General features: G+C 42.7%; 1 protein-coding gene across 5 annotated transcripts; it reads right to left on the reverse strand.

Moving 5' to 3' along the window:
• Positions 1-592: 592 nt before the first annotated feature.
• LOC139552672 (fibroblast growth factor 13-like) lies at positions 593-21086 on the reverse strand. 5 transcript variants are annotated; one of them, XM_071364625.1, is made up of 6 exons: positions 20885-21073; positions 13583-13706; positions 7025-7135; positions 6488-6591; positions 3670-3868; positions 593-2290 (listed from the first exon to the last, which is right to left on the reverse strand). In XM_071364625.1, exons 1-6 carry the CDS (start codon positions 20894-20896, stop codon positions 2148-2150), a joined length of 693 nt encoding a protein of 230 aa, XP_071220726.1. In that variant the 5' UTR covers positions 20897-21073; the 3' UTR covers positions 593-2147. The 5 variants fall into 5 exon arrangements, with proteins under 5 accessions (XP_071220726.1, XP_071220727.1, XP_071220729.1 ...); XM_071364626.1 differs by lacking the exon at positions 13583-13706 and having other exon boundaries at positions 20885-21086; XM_071364628.1 differs by lacking the exon at positions 13583-13706 and having other exon boundaries at positions 20881-21070.
• Between the last annotated feature and the right edge of the window lie 2326 nt (positions 21087-23412).

Raw genomic sequence — 23412 nt, forward strand, 5'->3', positions numbered from 1 at the left:
CACCCTGCACTGAAGAGCTCGCCCCACATTTGTACTGCATTTCTTTCTTTCTATGGCGAATAAACATGCTCTACCAAATGTTCTTTAGGCTGCACGATTTCTCCTGCACCCTCTCCCCCCCTCTCCATCTCTCTCATTTATAATAGTGTTTGTACTGTCTATACTATCTCAAGCAGAGCTCTAGAGTTGAGCTCCACTCTGATTGGCTCAGTCACTCTCCTGTTGAGAAGGCCTTGGATTTCAACATGTGAGGCATCATTCTAGCTAGCACCACAGCAAAATGGCCTAATCACATTCATTCACAAATCATCTCAGAGCAAGAGTCCTGATCTAGGATCAGGTCCCCCCTGCCCATATAATCTTATTCATTATGATTAAAATACAAAACTGGTCCTGGATCAGCACTCCTACTCTGAGAAGCTTTGTGTATGGGCCCAGTTCCCTAGGGATTAATTGATGATGATCTAGCTATTCCATCCATATGATGGTGTTGATGATGATGGATTAATTAATAACCCTTTCATGCCCGGGGTGGAGCCAATATCAACAGGTGGGAAAGAAGGACAAAAAATAAAGCACAATTTAACAAAAATCGTATTTCCTTATAAACATTTTATTCAGTGCATTTTCGTTAGAACAACAAATAACCTACTGCAAGAAGGTACCAGATTAAAAGTGTATCTGTGCTCTGTGGATCATTCACTTGTAGTCTGGTATAGACTGGAGCACAGGGTCCAAAACAGGTAGATAATAAGCAAAGTAGACCTACAGTACATCATGCTGCTATTTCCCAGAGGTCCACAGTCTCCCATGCAATAATAGTGTCAATCAATCAATCAATCAAAATGATAGACATAAGCATCTATTCGGCTCCAGGGGGGGGGAAACAATGCAGGAGAATACAAACAATCATTTAATCTGTAAGAGCCCTCAATTTCACTAATAATCCCCATTTGATGGTAAAATAAAAAATCAAGGATTATGTTATTATCCTTTCACACACACACGCAAACAAATGACTGAATACATCTAAATACCATACGAAATGTTGTTTATAGTTTGTCAAAGGAGACTACTAATGACACAATACTGTAAAAGGGTTGACATAAGTTTTTAAACAACTACTCTGTTTCTCTATTTTATTATTAAAACAAGTTGCTGTAGACCACACAATTGTCCGTGTCCGATTACCCGTCGCCTCCTTGTGTTGTAACTAGTAGACTGATTGGGTAGGCGAAAATAGAATGTTTCATAGTATGACACATATTGAAAATGGAGTATGCTTTAAATGCCAGGATGTCATGCTATTGAGGAAGAGATTTGTCTTAGACTCACGTGTGTTTGACAACATATCAGCTGATAATCAAAAAAGGGGGATGGGTTGTACCAAAATGAATGAATGTCGGAAAACAACGCAATTGTGCATTAGATGATGCATTCTCAGTATGGGTGAGCCTAGTATGTTGATATTTGATGCTTACTGCATAAATGTTTACTAAACAGTACGTTCTAAATAGTATGTAGTACAATTAGTACACACTACACAGTGTGTAGTTCTAGTAGTAGGTAAGACAGATTGAGGACATGGCCTATGCTTGTGATTCGATTTATTTATTTCTTCCTTTCTTTCTTTCTTTGCCTTGAGTAAAACTAGAGAAACACGCTTGACTCTTTGGTACACAGGAACAAATGATCGCAATCAGTATAGCTGGCAAGCAATTTCTATGGTAGACGAGGCAGAAGGCTTGCAGATATGTACACCTTGGACTCAAACACACAAAAAAGCTTTTTTTAGGAGGCATGAAAGCAACAGTTGATGGACCACATAAATACTGACCAGTAACTCTCCCTCTCAAGACCTTCAGAGAGATATACATTGGTAATACACTACATATGCTCAAGAATACAAGGAAGAATATAAATTCCAGACCAGCAAAATGGCTTTTCGTATCGAAGTTCATAGCAAAGTTGACCCGCAGAAGCTCGCTCATGATTTATTTAATTGATGATGTCATAGTCTGTCACAGTGGTTTCAGTACACACTAAGCTAAGCTAATTTGCTTCCTCGCCACCTGTTCAGTTTGATGAAGATCAGTTGAGTCTGCTTACAGTGAGAACCGCCCTCTACCTGACGCTGACCACCCCAGCTATGTGGACTGCTCGTTCTGGCTCAGTGTCTTCCCTCCTCCGTTCAGCAGGGCTGATGCACTACGGCTCTTAGTGGGAGTACCGCTGCCGGAGCGGGAGAACTCGGTCAGATCATGGAGTGAGGGTTCCCTGTACATGGCAACTGGAAGACAAAGAAGCAGATAGGGTATCAAGTTTGGTAAAGATCAACTCTGGTTATCTGTATTGTGCAGAGCCTTTGACAAACATGATATTCTTCTGTAAAATGCAACGATATACTAAGGGGAGTCTTTCTAACAAGGCCCTTAACTCCAACAGTTACCCCAACAACCTTCAACACACACACACACACACACACACACACACACACACACACACACACACACACACACACACACACACACACACACACACACACACACACACACACACACACACACACACACACACACACACACACACACACACACACACACACACACAGTGTAAGACCCACTCACAGCCTCTCAGAGTAAAGGCGTCAGCATGCTTCCATTCCGCTCCCTTAAAAGACATTAGCTTGAAAAATAAGAAAAAAAGTGGCAATAGTACTGTTTGAGTCATGCCTGCTCCCGCTCCTCCTCCAGCATTACGCACTCAAGCCACCATCAGTACGCACACCTGCCTTCCCCCCGTCATGCGCATCAGTGATCATTGAACTCACGTGGACTCAATTACTTGTGTCATTACCTTCCCTATATCTGTCTGTTCCCAAGCTCTGTTCCCGGCTTCGGGATTAATTGTCTCATGTCCGTGTTACCCGTGTTCCGGCGCTGTTCCTGTCTTGTTTCCTTGTCTGTTCCCGAATAAATGTCTGACTCCCCGTAGCTGCTTCTCCTGTCCGGCATCGGCCCTTACAGTTTGTCCATTTTGAGACGCCATAGCCAGTATACACTTCCTCAAAATAGTCTGAATTAAGATAACTCAAGAAATGTAAATTGCTGTCATTAATTTTGATGTTTTTCCCGAGGAGATCTTAGTCGTGCAATTTTACATCTAAGATTTTTGCTGCAGTATTTCTCAATGAAAAATGTGCATGAAAAAATTATTTGTCTCTTGTTGAATGACAACAGACTTTATTGAAGAATCCCTACTGTTGACCAATCACCAACGAAGGTGCGTAGACTTCAGCTACCGACTTCGGCTTGTCTCCAGAAAAATGTTTGTGTGCTGAACAGCCCCCCAAAAAGTCCAAAACAAACAAAAACATCACAAAATATCATCATAATATATGCACAAACCCTTCCAAACTGTTTCGGCTGGGAAGCATGTGGACGCCTTAGAGCGGAGATGGGCAACTCCTCGAGGGCCTGATTGGTGTCACACTTTTTCTCCATCCCTAGCAAACAGCTGATTAATCAAATGTCATTCTAAACTGAAGATCATGATTAAGTGATTATTGGAGTCAGGTGTGTTAGCTGGGGCTGGGGCAAAGCTGTGACACCAATCAGGCCCTCGAGGACTGGAATTGCCCACCCCTGCCTTAGAGTAAGACCCACTCACCTTTCAGTGGCTTGGGGATGAAGTGGCCTGATGGTTTATTCTTCTTCACATGGTTCCCTTTCATGATGACTCCCTCTTTATTGAGGCCAAGAAACCAGGCCCTGCCCGACTGCTGCTGTCTGTAGAGCATGGAGGAGTAGGTCACGTAGTAGTTCTCAAACACTGACTCCTTGAACTTACACTCCGGGGTGAAGTGTTCCTAAAGAGGGAGACAGAGAGGCGATAAAGACAGGAGTGTGAATTTGAGAGAAATAAAGAGATAAGAAACAGAAAGGGAGAGAAAGAAAGAAAGCTTCACTTAGTTTCAGGCATTTTACTCTCACCCAGGCTATCCATTCATAGCAAATATCCAAAGGGAAGTGAATGAGGACAGAAGGGATGGACTAACTACCTGGCATGAAGCACTACCAGAATCTGTCCAGAGCAGTACAGAAGGCTGAACTAAACGTTGGGACCAATTCCATTTCTATGGTTGGGAACCTTTTACGTGCACAGCTTACAAATCAGCATAGGCCTGCCCCAAAGTGCCCAGCTGCTAAACAGCATAGGCCTGCCCCAAAGTGTCCAGCTGCTAAACAGCATAGGCCTGCTCCAAAGTGTCCAGCTGCTAATCAGCATAGGCCTGCTCCAAAGTGTCCAGCTGCTAAACAGCATAGGCCTGCTCCAAAGTGTCCAGCTGCTAATCAGCATAGGCCTGCTACAAAGTGTCCAGCTGCTAAACAGCATAGGCCTGCTCCAAAGTGTACAGCTGCTAATCAGCATAGGCCTGCTCCAAAGTGTCCAGCTGCTAATCAGCATAGGCCTGCTCCAAAGTGTCCAGCTGCTAATCAGCATAGGCCTGCTCCAAAGTGTCCAGCTGCTAATCAGCATAGGCCTGCTCCAAAGTGTCCAGCTGCTAATCAGCATAGGCCTGCCCCAAAGTGTCCAGCTGCTAATCAGCATAGGCCTGCCCCAAAGTGTCCAGCTGCTAATCAGCATAGGCCTGCCCCAAAGTGTCCAGCTGCTAAACAGCATAGGCCTGCTCCAAAGTGTCCAGCTGCTAATCAGCATAGGCCTGCCCCAAAGTGTCCAGCTGCTAATCAGCATAGGCCTGCCCCAAAGTGTCCAGCTGCTAATCAGCATAGGCCTGCTCCAAAGTGTCCAGCTGCTAATCTACAGTAAGAGATCCCTTTACAACTGGTCGCTTTCAGAATTGAGTTGTGAAAACCTCCGTTGACTGATGAGCTGAATTAAACTTGCTTGCTATACTGTGTGAACAGGCCTATGATGGGAATGTCAGACTATAGGAGCCACCATGAGCCATCCATCACTCTAACAGCTCAGATTGTTGTGGTGAGCTGATTACTTTTCACCTGCACAGTTTGAAAACACAGACTCATTCAATTGCCAGACAAAGGTCAAAGGTCAATACTTTAATTGGAAAAGATTGATACAAAACCTCATTCTGCAAGAGACACCAATGTCTATGGTGATAATACACACACCCACATCCAATCACACACTCGCACACACACACACACACACACACACACACACACACACACACACACACACACACACACACACACACACACACACACACACACGCGCACGCAAAAACACACCGACATCCAATCATATGCACACACACACGCACCACACACACACACAACACACACACACACACAAACACACCCACATCCAATCATACGCACAAGCGCACGCACACACACACACTCACATCCAATCATACGCACACACACGCACACACACACGTCCACAAACACACCCACATCCAATCATTGGCACGCACGCACGCACGCACACACACACGCACAAACACACCCACATCCAATCATACACACACTCACATCCAATCATACACACACACACACACAAACACACTCACATCCAATCATACACACACACACATGCACACAGGCTAGGCTTTAGGCAACTTGTCTAACATTTAGCCCATGCTGTATTTTTCCATCCAGATTGCTAAATGACCTCACCAGAGCTGAAACAATCCCAACTTCAGAGAGCATTTCCATGCTCATGTGTCTCCATGGTAACTTCCAACTCCCCAGAATACAAACCAGCCCTCTCGTAAAGATGGCCCCCAGGTTACCAGTGGGGACATAAACAGAGGGACAAGATCGCTATTACAAGTTAAATACACAATGTGGTGGCCACTGCCACACTCACAACAGCAACTCCTGCACAACTACTGACCTTAGTCATCACACCAGTCACTTTGGTTTTCACACCAACAATTGATGCTTAAATATAATTAACATGGCAGTTAAGGTGACCTTCAACGTAATCAATTAGCTCAGTAACACAGGTAGTAGTATACTTAAGCAAAAACGCCACTCAGGGGTTTGTGGTATATGGCCAATATACCACGGCTAAGGGCTGTTCTTAGGCAAGACACAACGCTGTATATTGCCCCAATACCACAAACTCCCGAGGTGCCTTATTGCTACTATAAACTGGTTACCAATTATAGCAGTAAAAATAAATGTTTTGTCATAGCGTGGTATATTATCTGATATACCACAGCTGTCAGCCAATCAGCATTCAGGGCTCGAACCACCATGTTTATAATGTGATATACACCCTGCCACATGGAAGCCTAACTTGGGAAGTGTGTAGGAGACCCAAAGGAGTCAGCAGGTAGCCTATCAGTTAAGAGTGTTTGGCCAGTAAGCGAAAGGTTGCTGGTTTGAATCCCCGAGCCGACTAGGTGAATAATCTGTCGATGTGCCCTTGAGCAAGGCACTTAACCCTGGATAAGAGTGTCTGCTAAATGACTCAAATGTAAAGTGAGACTCACCGAAGTGTAGAGGAAGCCGTCGTTGTTCATGGCTAGGTAGAGCTTGGTCTGAACCCCCTGGATGGCCACCACTCGCAGCCCAACAGGAATGAGGTTGAACACAGCTGCAATGTGGAATACAAAAGAGAGAGTAGGTAGTACACTTTTAGAAAACAGGGTTCTTCTGTTGTCCCTATAGGAGAAACATTTTTGGTTCCATGTAGAACTCTTTTGGATTCCATGAAGAACCCTCTGTGTAAAGGGTTCTACCTGGAACCAAAAGAGTTCTACCTAAAACCAAAAAGGGTTATTCAAAGGGTTCTCCAATAGGGACAGCCGAAGAACCCTTTTAGGTTCTAGATAGCACCTTTTTTTTATGCGTGTAGACAGTATAAGAGAAACATTCTACTGGAGATGTAATAGCGAACATAGAGCTACAGAAAACATTGAGCAAAAGAGGTGAAGTTGACTATTCTCTCTTCTTGAATTCTATATCACAATAATCTGAAATCTGAACGAATTCAAGGCAAAAACACAGTCAAAAACACATAGTCCTACCATAGCTGTTGTCCTCGTCCTTGGTTCCATCGATGGTTCCATCAGCCTGCATCTGAAGGCAGAAGCCTGTGCGGCTGTACAGCCTCGTCACTATCCCCTTGAGCTGGGGCTCTGTGGAGACAACAGGGAAGAATGTGAGAACAGGAGGAGAGGGAAGAGAGAAGAAGAGAGGAGATATTGGACATATACCAAGTCTATAGTCCAATTATACTAGCTAGTTTTCTACTGCTTCACACACAGTCAGTAGTAAACTACCCGAGGAACCTCAGGCATCCCATAGACATCACACTGTGGCACAAACCCAAAACAGTGTGATGGGTACCTGGGATAGTGGTGGCTGGCCATGCAATATCAAGCTCATTCATAGTTTCAAAAACAGGTGATCTAGCTGTCTGGATACTGTACATTGACACTGTACTTTGAATGTCATTCTTGTTAAGATGATAATATCATGCACAACAGAAGCATGTCAGTGTGAATATGTTGTGCACTTTTCCGATGATGACAGTGTATTAAGTGTTAGAGTGAGGTAATTAATTGATGAGTGCGTGGACTTGCAGGATCACGACAGTTTGATGGATAGATAGTCAAATAATGTATTTCTTATACTATACCATCACATTTTGGACAGAGGTGCCATTACTCTGAGGCCTTCAAATTTAAAATGGGAGAGGATGGAAGTGCTCGTGGTGTTCGAATTGTTGGTGGTGATGATGATTATGATGATGACAGTTATTGTGTTATGTCGAGAAATCACACTCAAGAGCACACCTGGTCGACTTATTCTCTTCCGTTTCTTAGAGCCAAAGAGTTTGACGCGTGAGAACACGTTCAGCTTGCTCGGTTTCTCACAGGGTCCCCTGTCCCCTGCTTTGCAAATATTCGGACTGCTTGCGCAGCGGCAGGCATTCGCCTTCTCCCGCTCCCGCTCCCTCTTTTGCCGAATGAGGGAGCTGGCGATCGCAGCGGCCATAGCCAGTTTGGCGGTTTAGTGATGGAAAAACGTCCCAGAAGAAAATTCTATATTCACCACTCACCAAATAATGAATATTATCCAATGAAATCTAAGCAGTATTGTTTTTATGTAAACAAAATATTCCATTATATCCTTAAAGTGCGTAACAAAGTCATTATAGTTTTATTGTCACAGCTGGAGAAAAAAAAAGATTCTGTATATTCCGAGCAGACAAACCTCTCACTGACACACACTGGTTTAATCAACGTTGTTTCCACGGCAATTCAATGCCAATTCAATGCAATTGCGTTGAACCAACATGGAATAGACGTTGAATTGACGTCTGTGCCCAATGGGCTCGTGCGCCTTCAGCTGTGAATCAACAGCTAGTCTCTCCAATTTATACATTCGATTTGTTGTTGATCACTGCAGCTTCTCATGCGTGCACACCCGCTGTGATGCATCCATCCACCCTTCGTGAGAAAAATGCAGTCCTCAAAATGCTTTTCAATCAATGAAACAACTCTTGTCATAGTTGTGTGTGCCATTAATGCAGCAACCGCAAGCAATCCTCTCCTCAGCTTTGGAGCCAATGCCACATAACCTACAGTATGACTTACAGTAAAGGCTGTTGGCGCCACGTGGTATAACACTCATATATGTTAGGCTATGGCGAGAGAGAGGGAGAGAGAGAGGGAGCGAGAGGGGGAGCGAGAGGGGGAGGTCTTGCCTCATTTTGGTGCAGAGATTCCGCTACTATTCCTTCCACCTCTCCATCTCTGCGATATGAATTGCGGCATAGGAGTCTGAACAAAATACATTAGGAGAAACTGCGGGCCCTTTTTGCAGGCATCTTCGTAACTGAATATCGGCATGTGACAGGCAAGGCATGAGACGCTGATGCAAAACACAGAAAGAAAACGTCGCATCATATAAATCCAGGGAGAACAGAAGATCACTGATAGCACCCTATGGTCTCATGGCAAAATAATCAGGGGAGGGAGGTGTTCCTAGATTAGTGCTTTCTGCTAAAAACGAACTTGTTTTCCGGCAGATTAAGCTCATTCAGCTCCCCTGTCGCCTCTCCAATAGGGCTGCGGCCATGTGAAGTGAATCTGCATAATAGCCTATACTTTCGAGAGGCTTAAATTGGTGCTTTCCGAAGCGCTGAGAACATAAGCTCGGACTCATGAAAGACGTTGGTGGGGGGTCTTCATCTTGGGGTAACATCTGTCTGTTGCCTCTCTTGAGTCAGGTAACAACCACATCTGTCATCAGATTGAAATGCATTGAAGTTTTGTTGTGGTGTCGGATTTGGCGGCATTGAGGCCTATCCTACATTGAATTAACCTTTCATCCAATGTAATAAAATAAGAAGAGTACAAATAAAACGGCAATAACAACAACAACGTCAACGACATCAACAATAACAAAAAGTTGATTTGAGTATGATTTGCCCTAAAAAATTTATGAAAGTTGATAGGGGATCAATGAGTGACGACTCCTAGTTTTATTTTGATTAATAATTAAAGCATAAGCAATACTATTTGTGATTGAAACTGAATGTGAAATAAACATTTACCCATAGATTATTATAACTTTCCCCTATTATAACCGTTTTAGTATTTGGCGATATAATTCCATAAAATTATAGGTCTAGGTTGCTTCATTCGTGCTATAAATCTCGTTGTTTTGATTATCAGTTTCCTTTCCTTTGGTGTTCAATTCCCCTCTCTCTTTGGCCCTTTGCTGAAGATATTGGCCAGATAATGTCTTCAATTGCGCCACCTGCATTTCATAAAAGAATCACTCACACATTACTAAACATTCTTGCAATCTCTTGTCAACAGTTAAAATAACAACCGCACAAACAACAACTAAACTTTGAACAGATCCATTTTGTTTACATTAAATATCGCAGGAAAGCAAACAAATGTATCAAATGTATCACTTATAACGTCAGCACCTTGGACAGGGAGCGTCACTTAATTCAGCACCTTGGACAGGGAGCGTCACTTATAACTTCAGCACCTTGGACAGCGCAAAAGTACACTTCTATTTCTGTGAAACACCTATTCAATTATATTCGACAGGGAATGTCACTACATCAGCTCTTTGGACCGTAACCGTTAAGATCAGCACCGGGTTGGGGGGACTACTTCAATCCATGCTTACAGGAGCATTAGGCTTGGCCTAATATTTGATTGAATTGACCTGGGCCTCCTTCCAAAACAAAACGCCTTTTTATGTATTTTATTTTAAAAACATAAAGATTAGTCTATCTTTTAATAATAAAATGTATTTAAATGAGCGCACCTGATGTTGATCTCCGGAGAGGGAAAGTCATGCTTCGCGGAGCCAAGGAGGAGCTCTGTGTTAATGTTTTAGCTCTTCCCGATATGCACAGTGAAAGGGGAGAGGACTTTTCGAAGTTTAAACGGAGAATTCTCAAAGGCATTCCATCCATTAAATCCGTGCACGTGGTTGTGATAGGAGATCATTATAACGCATTAGTGGAAGGCCATTATGTCTTCAGGAATGCTCATTAATGATTTATCCCAAGGCATCGCTGATCGGCCAAAAACGTCCATTACTGGGCCACTGTAGCCTACGCTGGTGTGCGGGAAGATAAGGGAACCCCTTTACAAACATCAAATAGCCTATAATGGCTTAGAAGTCTATCCATTGTTATGGCAAATGTTCATTTTATTCACCCTGGCGTTAAAAATACTGTAAATGGCGAATGTTATGGACTGTGACATTGATGTCTTCATGGCTGAATTGATAAACATCCAATAGACCGCAGGTCTCCATTACATACAATTCTCCTACAACATTAGTAAAACAGGCAAGGAAAGAAAACGGAAGCAAAGCAATCCCCCACCCTTAAAGATTTGATTAGCAGCTAATAAGATACTGAAGTAATAAAGAAGAGTGTTCCTAGGCCTACTGCGCTGGACGATTATATTAGCATCCATCCTGTTACGACCCCAAATAATCTGTTTATACATGAAGATGGTCGTCATCATGGTGAATCATAACGGTTTTGCATTAGAGAAATTATCAAAATAAAATTTGCTTTTCAAGAATTAGATTAAAATCAGTCCTAATTAGTCCAGGGAAAAGGCTATTTAATATATAAACGACAATCTATATGAAGCAGGCATATTATGACCCTGTATATTATTAGGTAACGTTCTAAAGACTAACTGACCAATCTTACAAACATAATCATCTCCACAGTCATTGGGAAAAGCTTCAAGGTAGAAACAATAGTCAGCTTCCAGAAACAATTTCCCATAATCTCATCTCAGAGCAGGGGCATTATTTTCCAATCCAATTCCAATCCTTTAGTCTACATATTGTATTTGCAAGGTAGGCTATATCAGGGACACCAGCATCAAAGGGATAGCTATGTTATCTGCAGCATGAGCATCACAAACTGATGGTAACTTCTCTCTGTTGAGTTGTCACTCTTTATACTTGAATACTCTCCAGTAGATGGAGCCAAATGAAAGTTAAATAGGAGTGACCTCTACCTCTCCCTCATAAAGTACTGATCAAGGATCAGTTTTGCCTTTTTGATTAAGATTATATGGACAGGGGGAATCTGATCCTAGAAGCACCCCGACTCTGAGACGCTTTATGAATACAGACCCAGAGCTCTGAGTCACTTTATGAATACGGGCCCAGAGCTCTGAGACACTTTATGAATACAGACCCAGAGCTCTGAGTCACTTTATGAATACAGGCCCAGAGCTCTGAGACACTTTATGAATACGGGCCCAGAGCTCTGAGAAGCTTTATGAATACGGGCCCAGAGCTCTGAGTCACTTTATGAATACGGGCCCAGAGCTCTGAGAAGCTTTATGAATACGGGCCCAGAGCTCTGAGTCACTTTATGAATACGGGCCCAGAGCTCTGAGACACTTTATGAATACGGGCCCAGAGCTCTGAGTCACTTTATGAATACGGGCCCAGAGCTCTGAGTCACTTTATGAATACAGACCCAGAGCTCTGAGACGCTTTATGAATACGGGCCCAGAGCTCTGAGGCGCTTTATGAATACGGGCCCAGAGCTCTGAGACGCTTTATGAATACAGGCTTAGAGCTCTGAGGCACTTTATGAATACTGACCCAGAACTCTGAGACGCTTTATGAATACAGGCTTAGAGCTCTGAGGCACTTTATGAATACTGACCCAGAACTCTGAGACGCTTTATGAATACGGGCCCAGAGCTCTGAGACGCTTTATGAATACAGACCCAGAACTCTGAGACGCTTTATGAATACGGGCCCAGAGCTCTGAGACGCTTTATGAATACGGGCCCAGAGTTCTGAGACACTTCATGAATACGGGCCCAGAGCTCTGAGAAGCTTTATGAATACGGGCCCAGAGCTCTGAGTCACTTTATGAATACGGGCCCAGAGCTCTGAGAAGCTTTATGAATACGGGCCCAGAGCTCTGAGTCACTTTATGAATACGGGCCCAGAGCTCTGAGTCACTTTATGAATACAGACCCAGAGCTCTGAGACGCTTTATGAATACGGGCCCAGAGCTCTGAGGCGCTTTATGAATACGGGCCCAGAGCTCTGAGACGCTTTATGAATACAGGCTTAGAGCTCTGAGGCACTTTATGAATACTGACCCAGAACTCTGAGACGCTTTATGAATACGGGCCCAGAGCTCTGAGACGCTTTATGAATACAGACCCAGAACTCTGAGACGCTTTATGAATATGGGCCCAGAGCTCTGAGACGCTTTATGAATACGGGCCCAGAGTTCTGAGACGCTTTATGAATACGGGCCCAGAGCTCTGAGTCACTTTATGAATACGGGCCCAGAGTTCTGAGACGCTTTATGAATACGGGCCCAGAGCTCTGAGACACTTTATGAATACAGGCTTAGAGCTCTGCACACGTTCATATAATGTGTTACAAGACATCATCACTTAGTACTTCTCCCATGAAGGTAAAAATAATTGAAGGTTTACTGTGCTGCATCCAGCACCATTGAGACACGGATATGCAGAAGAGAGACACCGACTCAGTTGTGAAATCCAAGGTGATTGTTGTGAAGCACTTGAGGGCAGGGCAGAAGGAATCAGAATCTAATCTGTTCTGGATGTTGGCAGTTTGTTGTGTCTAGCAAGGGTCATCATCACATCAATAAAATCATCATCATCATCATCATCAGAAGCATATATGTTTTTGTGTGGAGTGCAGAATATGAATGCAGTTGTGGTAGAATCTTTGTGTTTGCAACATTCAGAATCAGATCCATTTCTGAAAGAGTCGACCAAATACTGTACATGGCAATACTTATTTTTACAGCCCATTCAGCTATATTGCACAAGCGCACACATGCATGTAAGAGTAATAAAACTGAGTAATGTACTCTGTATACTGCAGTAATGGGTGGGTGGGTGGGGGGGGGCATGCAGGCTGGGGGTAGGGGATTCCACTGCTGTGAAAGGGGACATAATAATCCTGGTGAATGACATCAACATGTCATTCAAAGGAAAGCTTGAATTCAAGCAAAACCCAAAGCCCTATATCAAAAAGCCAAACCAGATGCAAACATAACCTTTTTGTTGACAAACCTTCAGGAGAGATTTCTCTTCCCATTCGGATGGCTTTCTTCAATCGACAGCAGAAGATTTTGTAACACGTATTATGGCAGGGGGACTCAATAATCACCACATCCACAGATGAGAAGCTAGAGTCCTGCAGCAACAGAACATAATCCAGGGTACTTAAGGCGACATCTCGCGCTGTGGTTATAGTAAAGCCTACCATAAAGTTAGTAGGAGTTAGATTGTGCACTACCAATACACATACTGTACACACAGTGAGAAGCTGACACATTATTGATGTCTATAAGCCTCTCACCGGAGACAGCAGAATATCCTGAAAGATAAAGGAACAACACCAATATTAATTATCTCTTGCCTGAGCATCTTTCTTCTGAATGTAATGTACACCACTTGGACTGCAACATGTGAAGTGGCACTGCCAGTACTGACGATGAGTGAGTATGCTGCCAAGACATGTGTCGATGGAGCTCATGTCATGTGAAAGTTTACTAGCAGGGCCTGTGGTGAAGGACATTGGACAGAGGGGTTTTAGTACATATGCTGGGTGGGGGTTGTTTGGTCCAAAATTGAATTTAAATGTCCTCAATAAAAGCCTTCTTGATTCCTCTCATACCTTTTGCTTTGTCTTTGAGATACAGTGCCTTCGGAAAGTATTCAGACCCATTGACTTTTCCCACATTTTGTTAGGTTACAGCCTTATTCTAAAATTGATTAAAATGTTTTTTTCCCCTCATCAATCTACACACAATACCCCATAATGACAAAGCAAAAACAGGATTTTAGACATTATTGCTAATTTATAAAAAATGAAGTCTCACATTTACATAAGTATTCAGACCCTTTACTCAGTACTTTGTTGAAGCACCTTTGACAGCGTATTAGGGGAGTTTCTCCCATTCTTCTCTGCAGATCCTTTCAAAATCTGTCGGATGGGGATCGTCGCTGCACGGCTATTTTCAGGCCACTCAAGGAACTTCAGAGACTTGTCCCGAGCCACTCCTGCTTTGTCTTGGCTGTGTGCTTAGGGTTGTTTCCCTGTTGGAAGGCGAACCCTCGCCCCAGTCTGAGGTACTGAGTGCTCTGGAGCAAGTTTTCATCAAGGATCTCCCTGTACTTTGCTCTGTTCATCTTTACCTCGATCCTGACTAGTCTCCCAGTCCCTTCCGCTGAAAAAGATCCCCACAGCGTGATACTGCCACCACCATGCTTCACTGTAGGGATTGTGCCAAGTTTCATCCAGAAGTGACGCTTCACATTCAGGCCAAAGAGTTCAATCTTTTTTCTTTTTTTTCTTCCATAGTCTGAGGATCTTTAGGTGCCTTTTGGCAATTTCCAAGCTGGCTGTCTTGTGCCTTTCACTGAGGATTGGCTTCCGTCTGGCCACTCTACCATAAAGGCCTGATTGGTGGTGCTGCAGAGATGGTTGTCCTTCTGGAAGGTTCTCCCACCTCCACAGAGGAACTCTAGAGCTCTGTCGGAGTGGCCATTGGGTTCTTGGTCACCTCCCTGACAAAGGCCCTTCTCCCCTGATTGCTCAGTTTGGCTGGGCGGCCAGCTCTAGGAAGAGTCTTGGTGGTTCCAAACTTCATCCATTTAAAAATGATGGAGGCCACTGTGTTCTTGGGGAACTTCAATGCTGCATAACTTTTTTTGGTACCCTTCCCCAGATCTGTGCCATGACACAATCCTGTCTCGGAGCTCTACGGACAATTCCTTTAACCTCATGGCTTGGTTTTAGCTCTGACATGCACTGTCAACTGTGGGACCTTATATAGACAGGTGTGTGCCTTTCCAAATCATGTCCAATCAATTGAATTTACCACAGGTGGACTCCAAGTTGTAGAAACATCTCAAGGATGATCAATGGAAACAGGATGCACCTGAGCTCAATTTCAAGTCTCATAGCAAAGGATCTGAATACTTAGGTAAATAAGGTATCAGTTTGTTTATATACAGTGGGGAGAACAAGTATTTGATACACTGCCGATTTTGCAGGTTTTCCTACTTACAAAGCATGTAGAGGTCTGTAATTTTTATCATAGGTACACTTCAACTATGAGAGACGGAATCTAAAACAAAAATCCAGAAAATCACATTGTATGATTTTTAAGTAATTCATTTGCATTTTATTGCATGACATAAGTATTTGATACATCAGAAAAGCAGAACTTAATATTTGGTACAGAAACCTTTGTTTGCAATTACAGAGATCATACGTTTCCTGTAGTTCTTGACTAGGTTTGCACACACTGCAGCAGGGATTTTGGCCCACTCCTCCCTACAGATCTTCTCCAGATCCTTCAGGTTTCGGGGCTGTCGCTGGGCAATACGGACTTTCAGCTCCCTCCAAAGATTTTCTATTGGGTTCAGGTCTGGAGACTGGCTAGGCCACTCCAGGACCTTGAGATGCTTCTTACGGAGCCACTCCTTAGTTGCCATGGCTGTGTGCTTCGTGTCGTTGTCATGCTGGAAGACCCAGCCACGACCCATCTTCAATGCTCTTACTGAGGGAAGGAGGTTGTTGGCCAAGATCTCGCGATACATGGCCCCATCCATCCTCCCCTCAATACGGTGCAGTCGTCCTGTCCCCTTTGCAGAAAAGCATCCCCAAAGAATGATGTTTCCACCTCCATGCTTCACGGTTGGGATGGTGTTCTTGGGGTTGTACTCATACTTCTTCTTCCTCCAAACACGGCGAGTGGAGTTAGACCAAAAAGCTCTATTTTTGTCTCATCAGACCACATGACCTTCTCCCATTCCTCCTCTGGATCATCCAGATGGTCATTGGCAAACTTCAGACGGGCCTGGACATGCACTGGCTTAAGCAGGGGGACCTTGCGTGCGCTGCAGGATTTTAATCCATGACGGCGTAGTGTGTTACTAATGGTTTTCTTTGAGACTGTGGTCCCAGCTCTCTTCAGGTCATTGACCAGGTCCTGCCGTGTAGTTCTGGGCTGATCCCTCACCTTCCTCATGATCATTGATGCCCCACGAGGTGAAATCTTGCATGGAGCCCCAGACCGAGGGTGATTGACCGTCATCTTGAACTTCTTCCATTTTCTAATAATTGCGCCAACAGTTGTTTCCTTCTCACCAAGCTGCTTGCCTATTGTCCTGTAGCCCATCCCAGCCTTGTGCAGGTCTACAATTTTATCCCTGATGTCCTTACACAGCTCTCTGGTCTTGGCCATTGTGGAGAGGTTGGAATCTGTTTGATTGAGTGTGTGGACAGGTGTCTTTTATACAGGTAACGAGTTCAAACAGGTGCAGTTAATACAGGTAATGAGTGGAGAACAGGAGGGCTTCTTAAAGAAAAACTAACAGGTCTGTGAGAGCCGGAATTCTTACTGGTTGGTAGGTGATCAAATACTTATGTCATGCAATAAAATGCAAATTAATTATTTCAAAATCATACAATGTGATTTTCTGGATTTTTGTTTTAGATTCCGTCTCTCATAGTTGAAGTGTACCTATGATAAAAATGACAGACCTCTACATGCTTTGTAAGTAGGAAAACCTGCAAAATCGGCAGTGTATCAAATACTTGTTCTCCCCACTGTATATATATATATACACATTTGAAAAAACGTTTTTAAAAAACAGTTTTTTGCTTTGTCATTATGGGGTACTGTGTGTAGATTGCTGAGGATGTTTTTTTATATAATCTATTTTAGAATAAGGCTGTAAACTAACAAAATGTGGAAAAAGTCAAGGTGTCTGAATACTTTCCGCAGGCACTGTAAATGATCAGTTGGCATAAATGAATAAGGTGAAACTGTATCAATCAGAAAAACATATGTGTGTAGTTAAGTTGTGGTAAGTTACTTTATCCCCAGCTTCCTACACTTTAATGCAGATGATAAGCTGACAGGATGGCTATGTTAGTGTCCACACATGATCAGCAAGCGTTGAGAGACAGCGGTTTTGCAGCCCTAGGGCCGGCTGTGGCTATGGTCAGAGATAGAGCTCCATCTGCCGCCTAACAATATAGAATAAGGTAGTTTGTACTGTCAATTAACTTCGGAAAAAAATTACCTGCCAGTCACTTGTTTTCATGTCTACAGCATAGAACAGGGCATTAACACAACAATTCATATGGAACAAAAATACAAAACATTTGTTTATGCAAGATGTTGGAGTCTGACACAGAAAAACAATACCCCTTTGACAGTCTGTCTGGAATGTCCAATATGAATGTTGAGCTGAAACATTACCACAGATACCTAAATGTTACTTTCCTCTAATGAAAAGGCAATTAAAAGTTCTATCATCTCAACATATAAATCCTCATGTTTATCAACCTTTCTATGGCTTTATCTGCACTTTATTTAACCTCCTTAATTCACATGATTGAATAAACTTTAATTAGTTTATGTCTACACCAACTTAATCTGCTCCATAGTCTAAAAATTCAAGATCCTTTGGGATCCTTAGAAATTGGTTAAATGACATCTAACCTTTTACCAGAGAGAGAGAGAGAGAGAGAGAGAGAGAGAGAGAGAGAGAGAGAGAGAGAGAGAGAGAGAGAGAGAGAGAGAGAGAGAGAGAGAGAGAGAGAGAGAGAGAGAGAGAGAGAGAGAGAGAGAGAGAGAGAGAGAGAGAGAGAGAGAGAGAGAGAGAGAGAGAGAGAGAGAGAGAGAGAGAGAGAGAGAGAGAGAGAGAGAGAGAGAGAGAGAGAGAGAGAGAGAGAGAGAGAGAGAGAGAGAGAGAGAGAGAGAGAGAGAGAGAGAGAGAGAGAGAGAGAGAGAGAGAGAGAGAGAGAGAGAGAGAGATGTTTTGTTGCATCCTTACTGGATAACGGTTTTGATTTACCCGGAGTCTGAATAGCTCTTCAACCTCTCTTTCGTGTCGTCTGAGATTCCCAAAGATTGGAAAGCAGCTGCGGTTATCCCCCTCTTCAAAGGGGGGGACACTCTTGACCCTAACAGCTACAGACCTATATCTATCCTACCCTGCCTTTCTAAGGTCTTCGAAAGCCAAGTCAACAAACAGATTACCGACCATTTCGAATCCCACCATACCTTCTCCGCTATGCAATCTGGTTTCAGAGCTGGTCATGGGTGCACCTCAGCCACGCTCAAGGTCATAAACGATATCTTAACCGCCATCGATAGGAAACAATACTGTGCAGCCGTATTCATTGACCTGGCCAAGGCTTTTGACTCTGTCAATCACCACATCCTCATCGGCAGACTCGACAGCCTTGGTTTCTCTAATGATTGCCTCGCCTGGTTCACCAACTACTTCTCTGATCGAGTTCAGTGTGTCAAATCGGAGGGTCTGTTGTCCGGGCCTCTGGCAGTCTCTATGGGGGTGCCACAGGGTTCAATTCTTGGACCGGCTCTCTTCTCTGTATACATCAATGATGTCGCTCTTGCTGCTGGTGATTCTCTGATCCACCTCTACGCAGACGACACTATTCTGTATACTTCTGGCCCTTCTTTTGACACTGTGTTAACAACCCTCCAGGCGAGCTTCAATGCCATACAACTCTCCTTCCGTGGCCTCCAATTGCTCTTAAATACAAGTAAAACTAAATGCATGCTCTTCAACCGATCGCTGCCTGCACCTGCCCGCCTGTCCAACATCACTACTCTGGACGGCTCTGACTTAGAATATGTGGACAACTACAAATACCTAGGTGTCTGGTTAGACTGTAAACTCTCCTTCCAGACTCACATCAAACATCTCCAATCCAAAGTCAAATCTAGAATTGGCTTCCTATTCCGCAACAAAGCATCCTTTACTCATGCTGCCAAACATACCCTTGTAAAACTGACCATCCTACCAATCCTCGACTTCGGTGATGTCATTTACAAAATAGCCTCCAAAACCCTACTCAATAAATTGGATGCAGTCTATCACAGTGCCATCCGTTTTGTCACCAAAGCCCCATATACTACCCACCACTGCGACCTGTACACTCTCGTTGGCTGGCCCTCGCTTCATACTCGTCGCCAAACCCACTGGTTCCAGGTCATCTACAAGACCCTGCTAGGTAAAGTCCCCCCTTATCTCAGCTCGCTGGTCACCATAGCAGCACCTACCTGTAGCACGCGCTCCAGCAGGTATATCTCTCTAGTCACCCCCAAAACCAATTCTTCCTTTGGACGCCTCTCCTTCCAGTTCTCTGCTGCCAATGACTGGAACGAACTACAAAAATCTCTGAAACTGGAAACACTTATCTCCCTCACTAGCTTTAAGCACCAGCTGTCAGAGCAGCTCATAGATTACTGCACCTGTACATAGCCCATCTATAATTTAGCCCAAACAACTACCTCTTTACCTACTGTATTTATTTATTTATTTATTTTGCTCCTTTGCACCCCATTATTTCTGTCTCTACTTTGCGCTTTCTTCCACTGCAAACCAACCATTCCAGTGTTTTTTTAGTTTTTATTTTACTTGCTGTGTTGTATTCACTTCGCCTCCATGGCCTTTTATATTTTTATTTATTTATACATATATTTGTTTGCCTTCACCTCCCTTATCTCACCTCACTTGCTCACATTGTATATAGACTTATTTTTTTTCACTGTATTATTGACTATATGTTTGTTTTACTCCATGTGTAACTATGTGTTGTTGTATGTGTCGAACTGCTTTGCTTTATCTTGGCCAGGTCGCAATTGTAAATGAGAACGTGTCCTCAATTTGCCTACCTGGTTAAATAAAGGTTAAATAAAAAAATAAAAAAAAATAAAAAAATAACCTGGAGTCTCTGAGGTGCCTGCAGTGCTCACCATGATTAAATATGTATTTTTAATTACATTTAGCCTATTATTAAAAGTTATGGCAATGTAATCTGATGGCATTATGTGCTTTTATTGTCCTAATTTCCTGAAATCATATGAATGCTATGAATGAACTTTTTTTTCTTCTAATGTCTAACTGTGAGGTTATTATGAGAGCTCGCGGTCTACTTGCTCTTCTGTTTCTTGTCTGTTATGGCACTTACAGTTGGCATAACAGACTGGGTGTCTCTCTCTCGTTTCACGCCCATACGGTCATATTCTCGCCACTGCTCAAATCCATGCACAGTGAATATTCTGTTTAGCCTACACTGTTCACATTTTTATCCAGTCGTTTCCCCCTGTTATTTGTATAATTGTATCGACTGTGTTTAGATAGCCTTATTAATAGTCAAAACCGTTGTGATATTCAATTATTGACGAGGGGACTGAATTAGTCTAATTAAAAGATAATTAACCGACATTATGTTAAACCCCTAAATTTCAGTTAAAGTGACGTATAAAGCGTTCCAAAAAGCTACATAAATTCTGTAATTTAAGTAGGCTACTTACTCACCTCTGGTTGCATGTTCCTTTTCCTCTTTTGTCACTTGTTTTGCCGTTTTCGGGCTCATGGAGATAGAGCCCTGTCTTGGGTTTGGAAATCCCACAATGAAACTTCAACTCAGCAGAACAACGCCACGCTAGTTCTCTTTCGAAATAGCAGATTCCATAAAGCGGTTCCAGTTAAGAAATCCTCAGCTGGGGCTCTGTGGAACAAAAACACAAAGGGTAGTAGTCTATTTGACCGTAGGCTAGTCCTACTGGTCGTTTAGTCTAAACAAAGCTGCTGACTTCATTTGTTGAGAGCGGTCATTTGGAAAACATAATTAAGCCTACCATTTGAATTCAGTGTCCAATAAAATAATCTTAAACAATATATTTTCAGCATTGTTATAAACAACATAAAACAGTTTGATCGCATACTCTCAGATTCCACACCACCACGTTTTTGAAAGCAAAACTGCCATAACAGAGAGAATCAGACACACATAAATTGGTATAATTAGCTAGGTTTCCATCCAATTGGCGACAGATTTTTATGCGAATATTCAGACAAATGCATATAGAAATATGCGCATTTCGCCACAAGTGGTGTGTTTTAACCAAACTGGCTTGCTGCGGGGAAAAAATCAGTGCGCGATGACATAGTGCACACAAAATGTACTTTTTCGCTACGTTTTCATGTACCTAATAAAAATCGAAAGTTCAATGTTCAACTTTGGTCTTGGCAGATGAGCTCTAGCCAACAGCTTGCCAATACAGTACTGGCAGGATGTGCGGTTAGGCTAGTGTACATGATGAGATGATTATGGATATCCTAATTGAATATTGTATGTCCATGTATATTACTGTAAATATTGATCACATTCTCTGTCTATGATTATATATTTTGATACATTGACTGTTAATATTGTGAACCTATGTTATACATTTTTTAACCTCCTGTTTCAGGAAGTGATGTCACTGAGTACTGCCCCTATATATAGGACCTTCCACGCCCACCTGGGATACGGATGCCTGATGAAGATCTAAGGGTCGAAACGTTGTAAATAAATGTCACATGGGAGCATGAGCAGCAGTGTGCGGCGATTTCCTTTCTGTGTTCCAGGAGTTTGCCCACAACTCCAACGGAAAGTACCTGGATGTGCCTATGTTCTTCAGTTTTATGGATCATCATTATGGATAAGAGCATAATTGTATTTGTCAAAAGACAGTCAAACATTGATCATGTCACCAGAATAAGACCCTCAGATATTTATTGGAAAGGAGCATCAAGTTCATCACTGCACTTTCACCACCCTGGAAGTTCATCAATTTATTTCATCTGTAGCCTAATAAACTGCATTGTTTCCCGATTCGTAGTGGGAGGACCACACGCCCTATCATTGTGTGACTACAAGTTTACTTCAATATGATGGTTATTATATCAATATTATCGCATAAAGGCCTTTCCACCGCCATTTCTCGCATAACGAATTGCATCGTCACAAAGATCCCACCATGTCGAACAAACAAATTATATGTTGGCATTTATAAAATTGCACCAAAACGTTTTACTTCTATATGGTATGGTTTTAAAAACAGTTAACGTGGTTATTTTGCTAGGTTTCCATCCAATTGACGACAGAATTTCATGCGACTATTCTAAAACCCGCAGAAAAACAATATGCACATTTCCCCACAAATTTTCCATCAATTTGACTTGTTGCAGGTATTAAAGTCTGTGCGTGATGACATAGTGCACATAAAATAACGCTTGCGGTTAAATTCCCATGTATCGAAGTTCACTGGGTTTCCATCCCATTTTCAACTCAACTGATGGTTTTGTCACTAAAAATTTAGAGTTTTTTTAGCCACTCTGGTCTTGGCACGTGCGCTCTTGCCAACAGCTCCGATACAGTGAGAGTAGGTTACCTACATTATGAAATTATGGACAAAAGAGCGAGATTATTTTCCTTTTTCAAACGACCGCCAAGCATCGATCATCATGTCACGAGAAAAAAAATAAGATATTTATTAAAGCAGTACCAACCTCAACACCGTGCATATTCACCACCCTGTGAAGCTCATCGTCATTTATTTGATCTGTAGCCTAATAAACTGCATGTTTTCCCGAGTCGTAGTGGGAGGACCACACAATATAATCGCGTGACTCCAAATTTACTTCTATATGATGGTTTTTATATCAAAATGTACACAAATAACGCCTCTGCCACGCAACAACACAGGTCCGGACCTGCAAGTCTATGGAGAACGTTATCGGGGACTCAATCATTTAAATAATCTGAAATGCAATAAATAATCCCCGTAGTTGCATTGTTTCTCCCAATACAGGCATCAGCCTATTCCAACATAATCATTATCAGAATTACCTTTGTCATACTTCTTAGGTTGTTGTGATCAAAGATATCCTATTAAATTACTATTCTAATTCCTAATTCTATGGATGTGATTATCACGACTATCAATGCTTACGTAATCAAAAGTATTTAGTGGTAGGCCTACTTGGAACATTTTAGTCTGTTAGTCTTGGCTTTCTTT

This window comes from Salvelinus alpinus, chromosome 24 (genome assembly GCF_045679555.1).
Source record: "Salvelinus alpinus chromosome 24, SLU_Salpinus.1, whole genome shotgun sequence".
In the NCBI taxonomy this organism is placed as follows: Eukaryota; Metazoa; Chordata; class Actinopteri; order Salmoniformes; family Salmonidae; genus Salvelinus; species Salvelinus alpinus.

Bases quoted from the DNA above. Each gene is read 5' to 3' on its own strand.
- LOC139552672 (XM_071364624.1), bottom strand. From the start codon at position 7,997: ATGGCCGCTGCGATCGCCAGCTCCCTCATTCGGCAAAAGAGGGAGCGG. The intron at 3,869-6,487 runs GTGAGTCTCACT...CTCCCTCTTTAG, and splicing joins ACGGCTTCCTCTACACTTCG to GAACACTTCACCCCGGAGTG. The intron at 2,291-3,669 runs GTGAGTGGGTCT...TTTGTCTTCCAG, and splicing joins CATCCCCAAGCCACTGAAAG to TTGCCATGTACAGGGAACCC.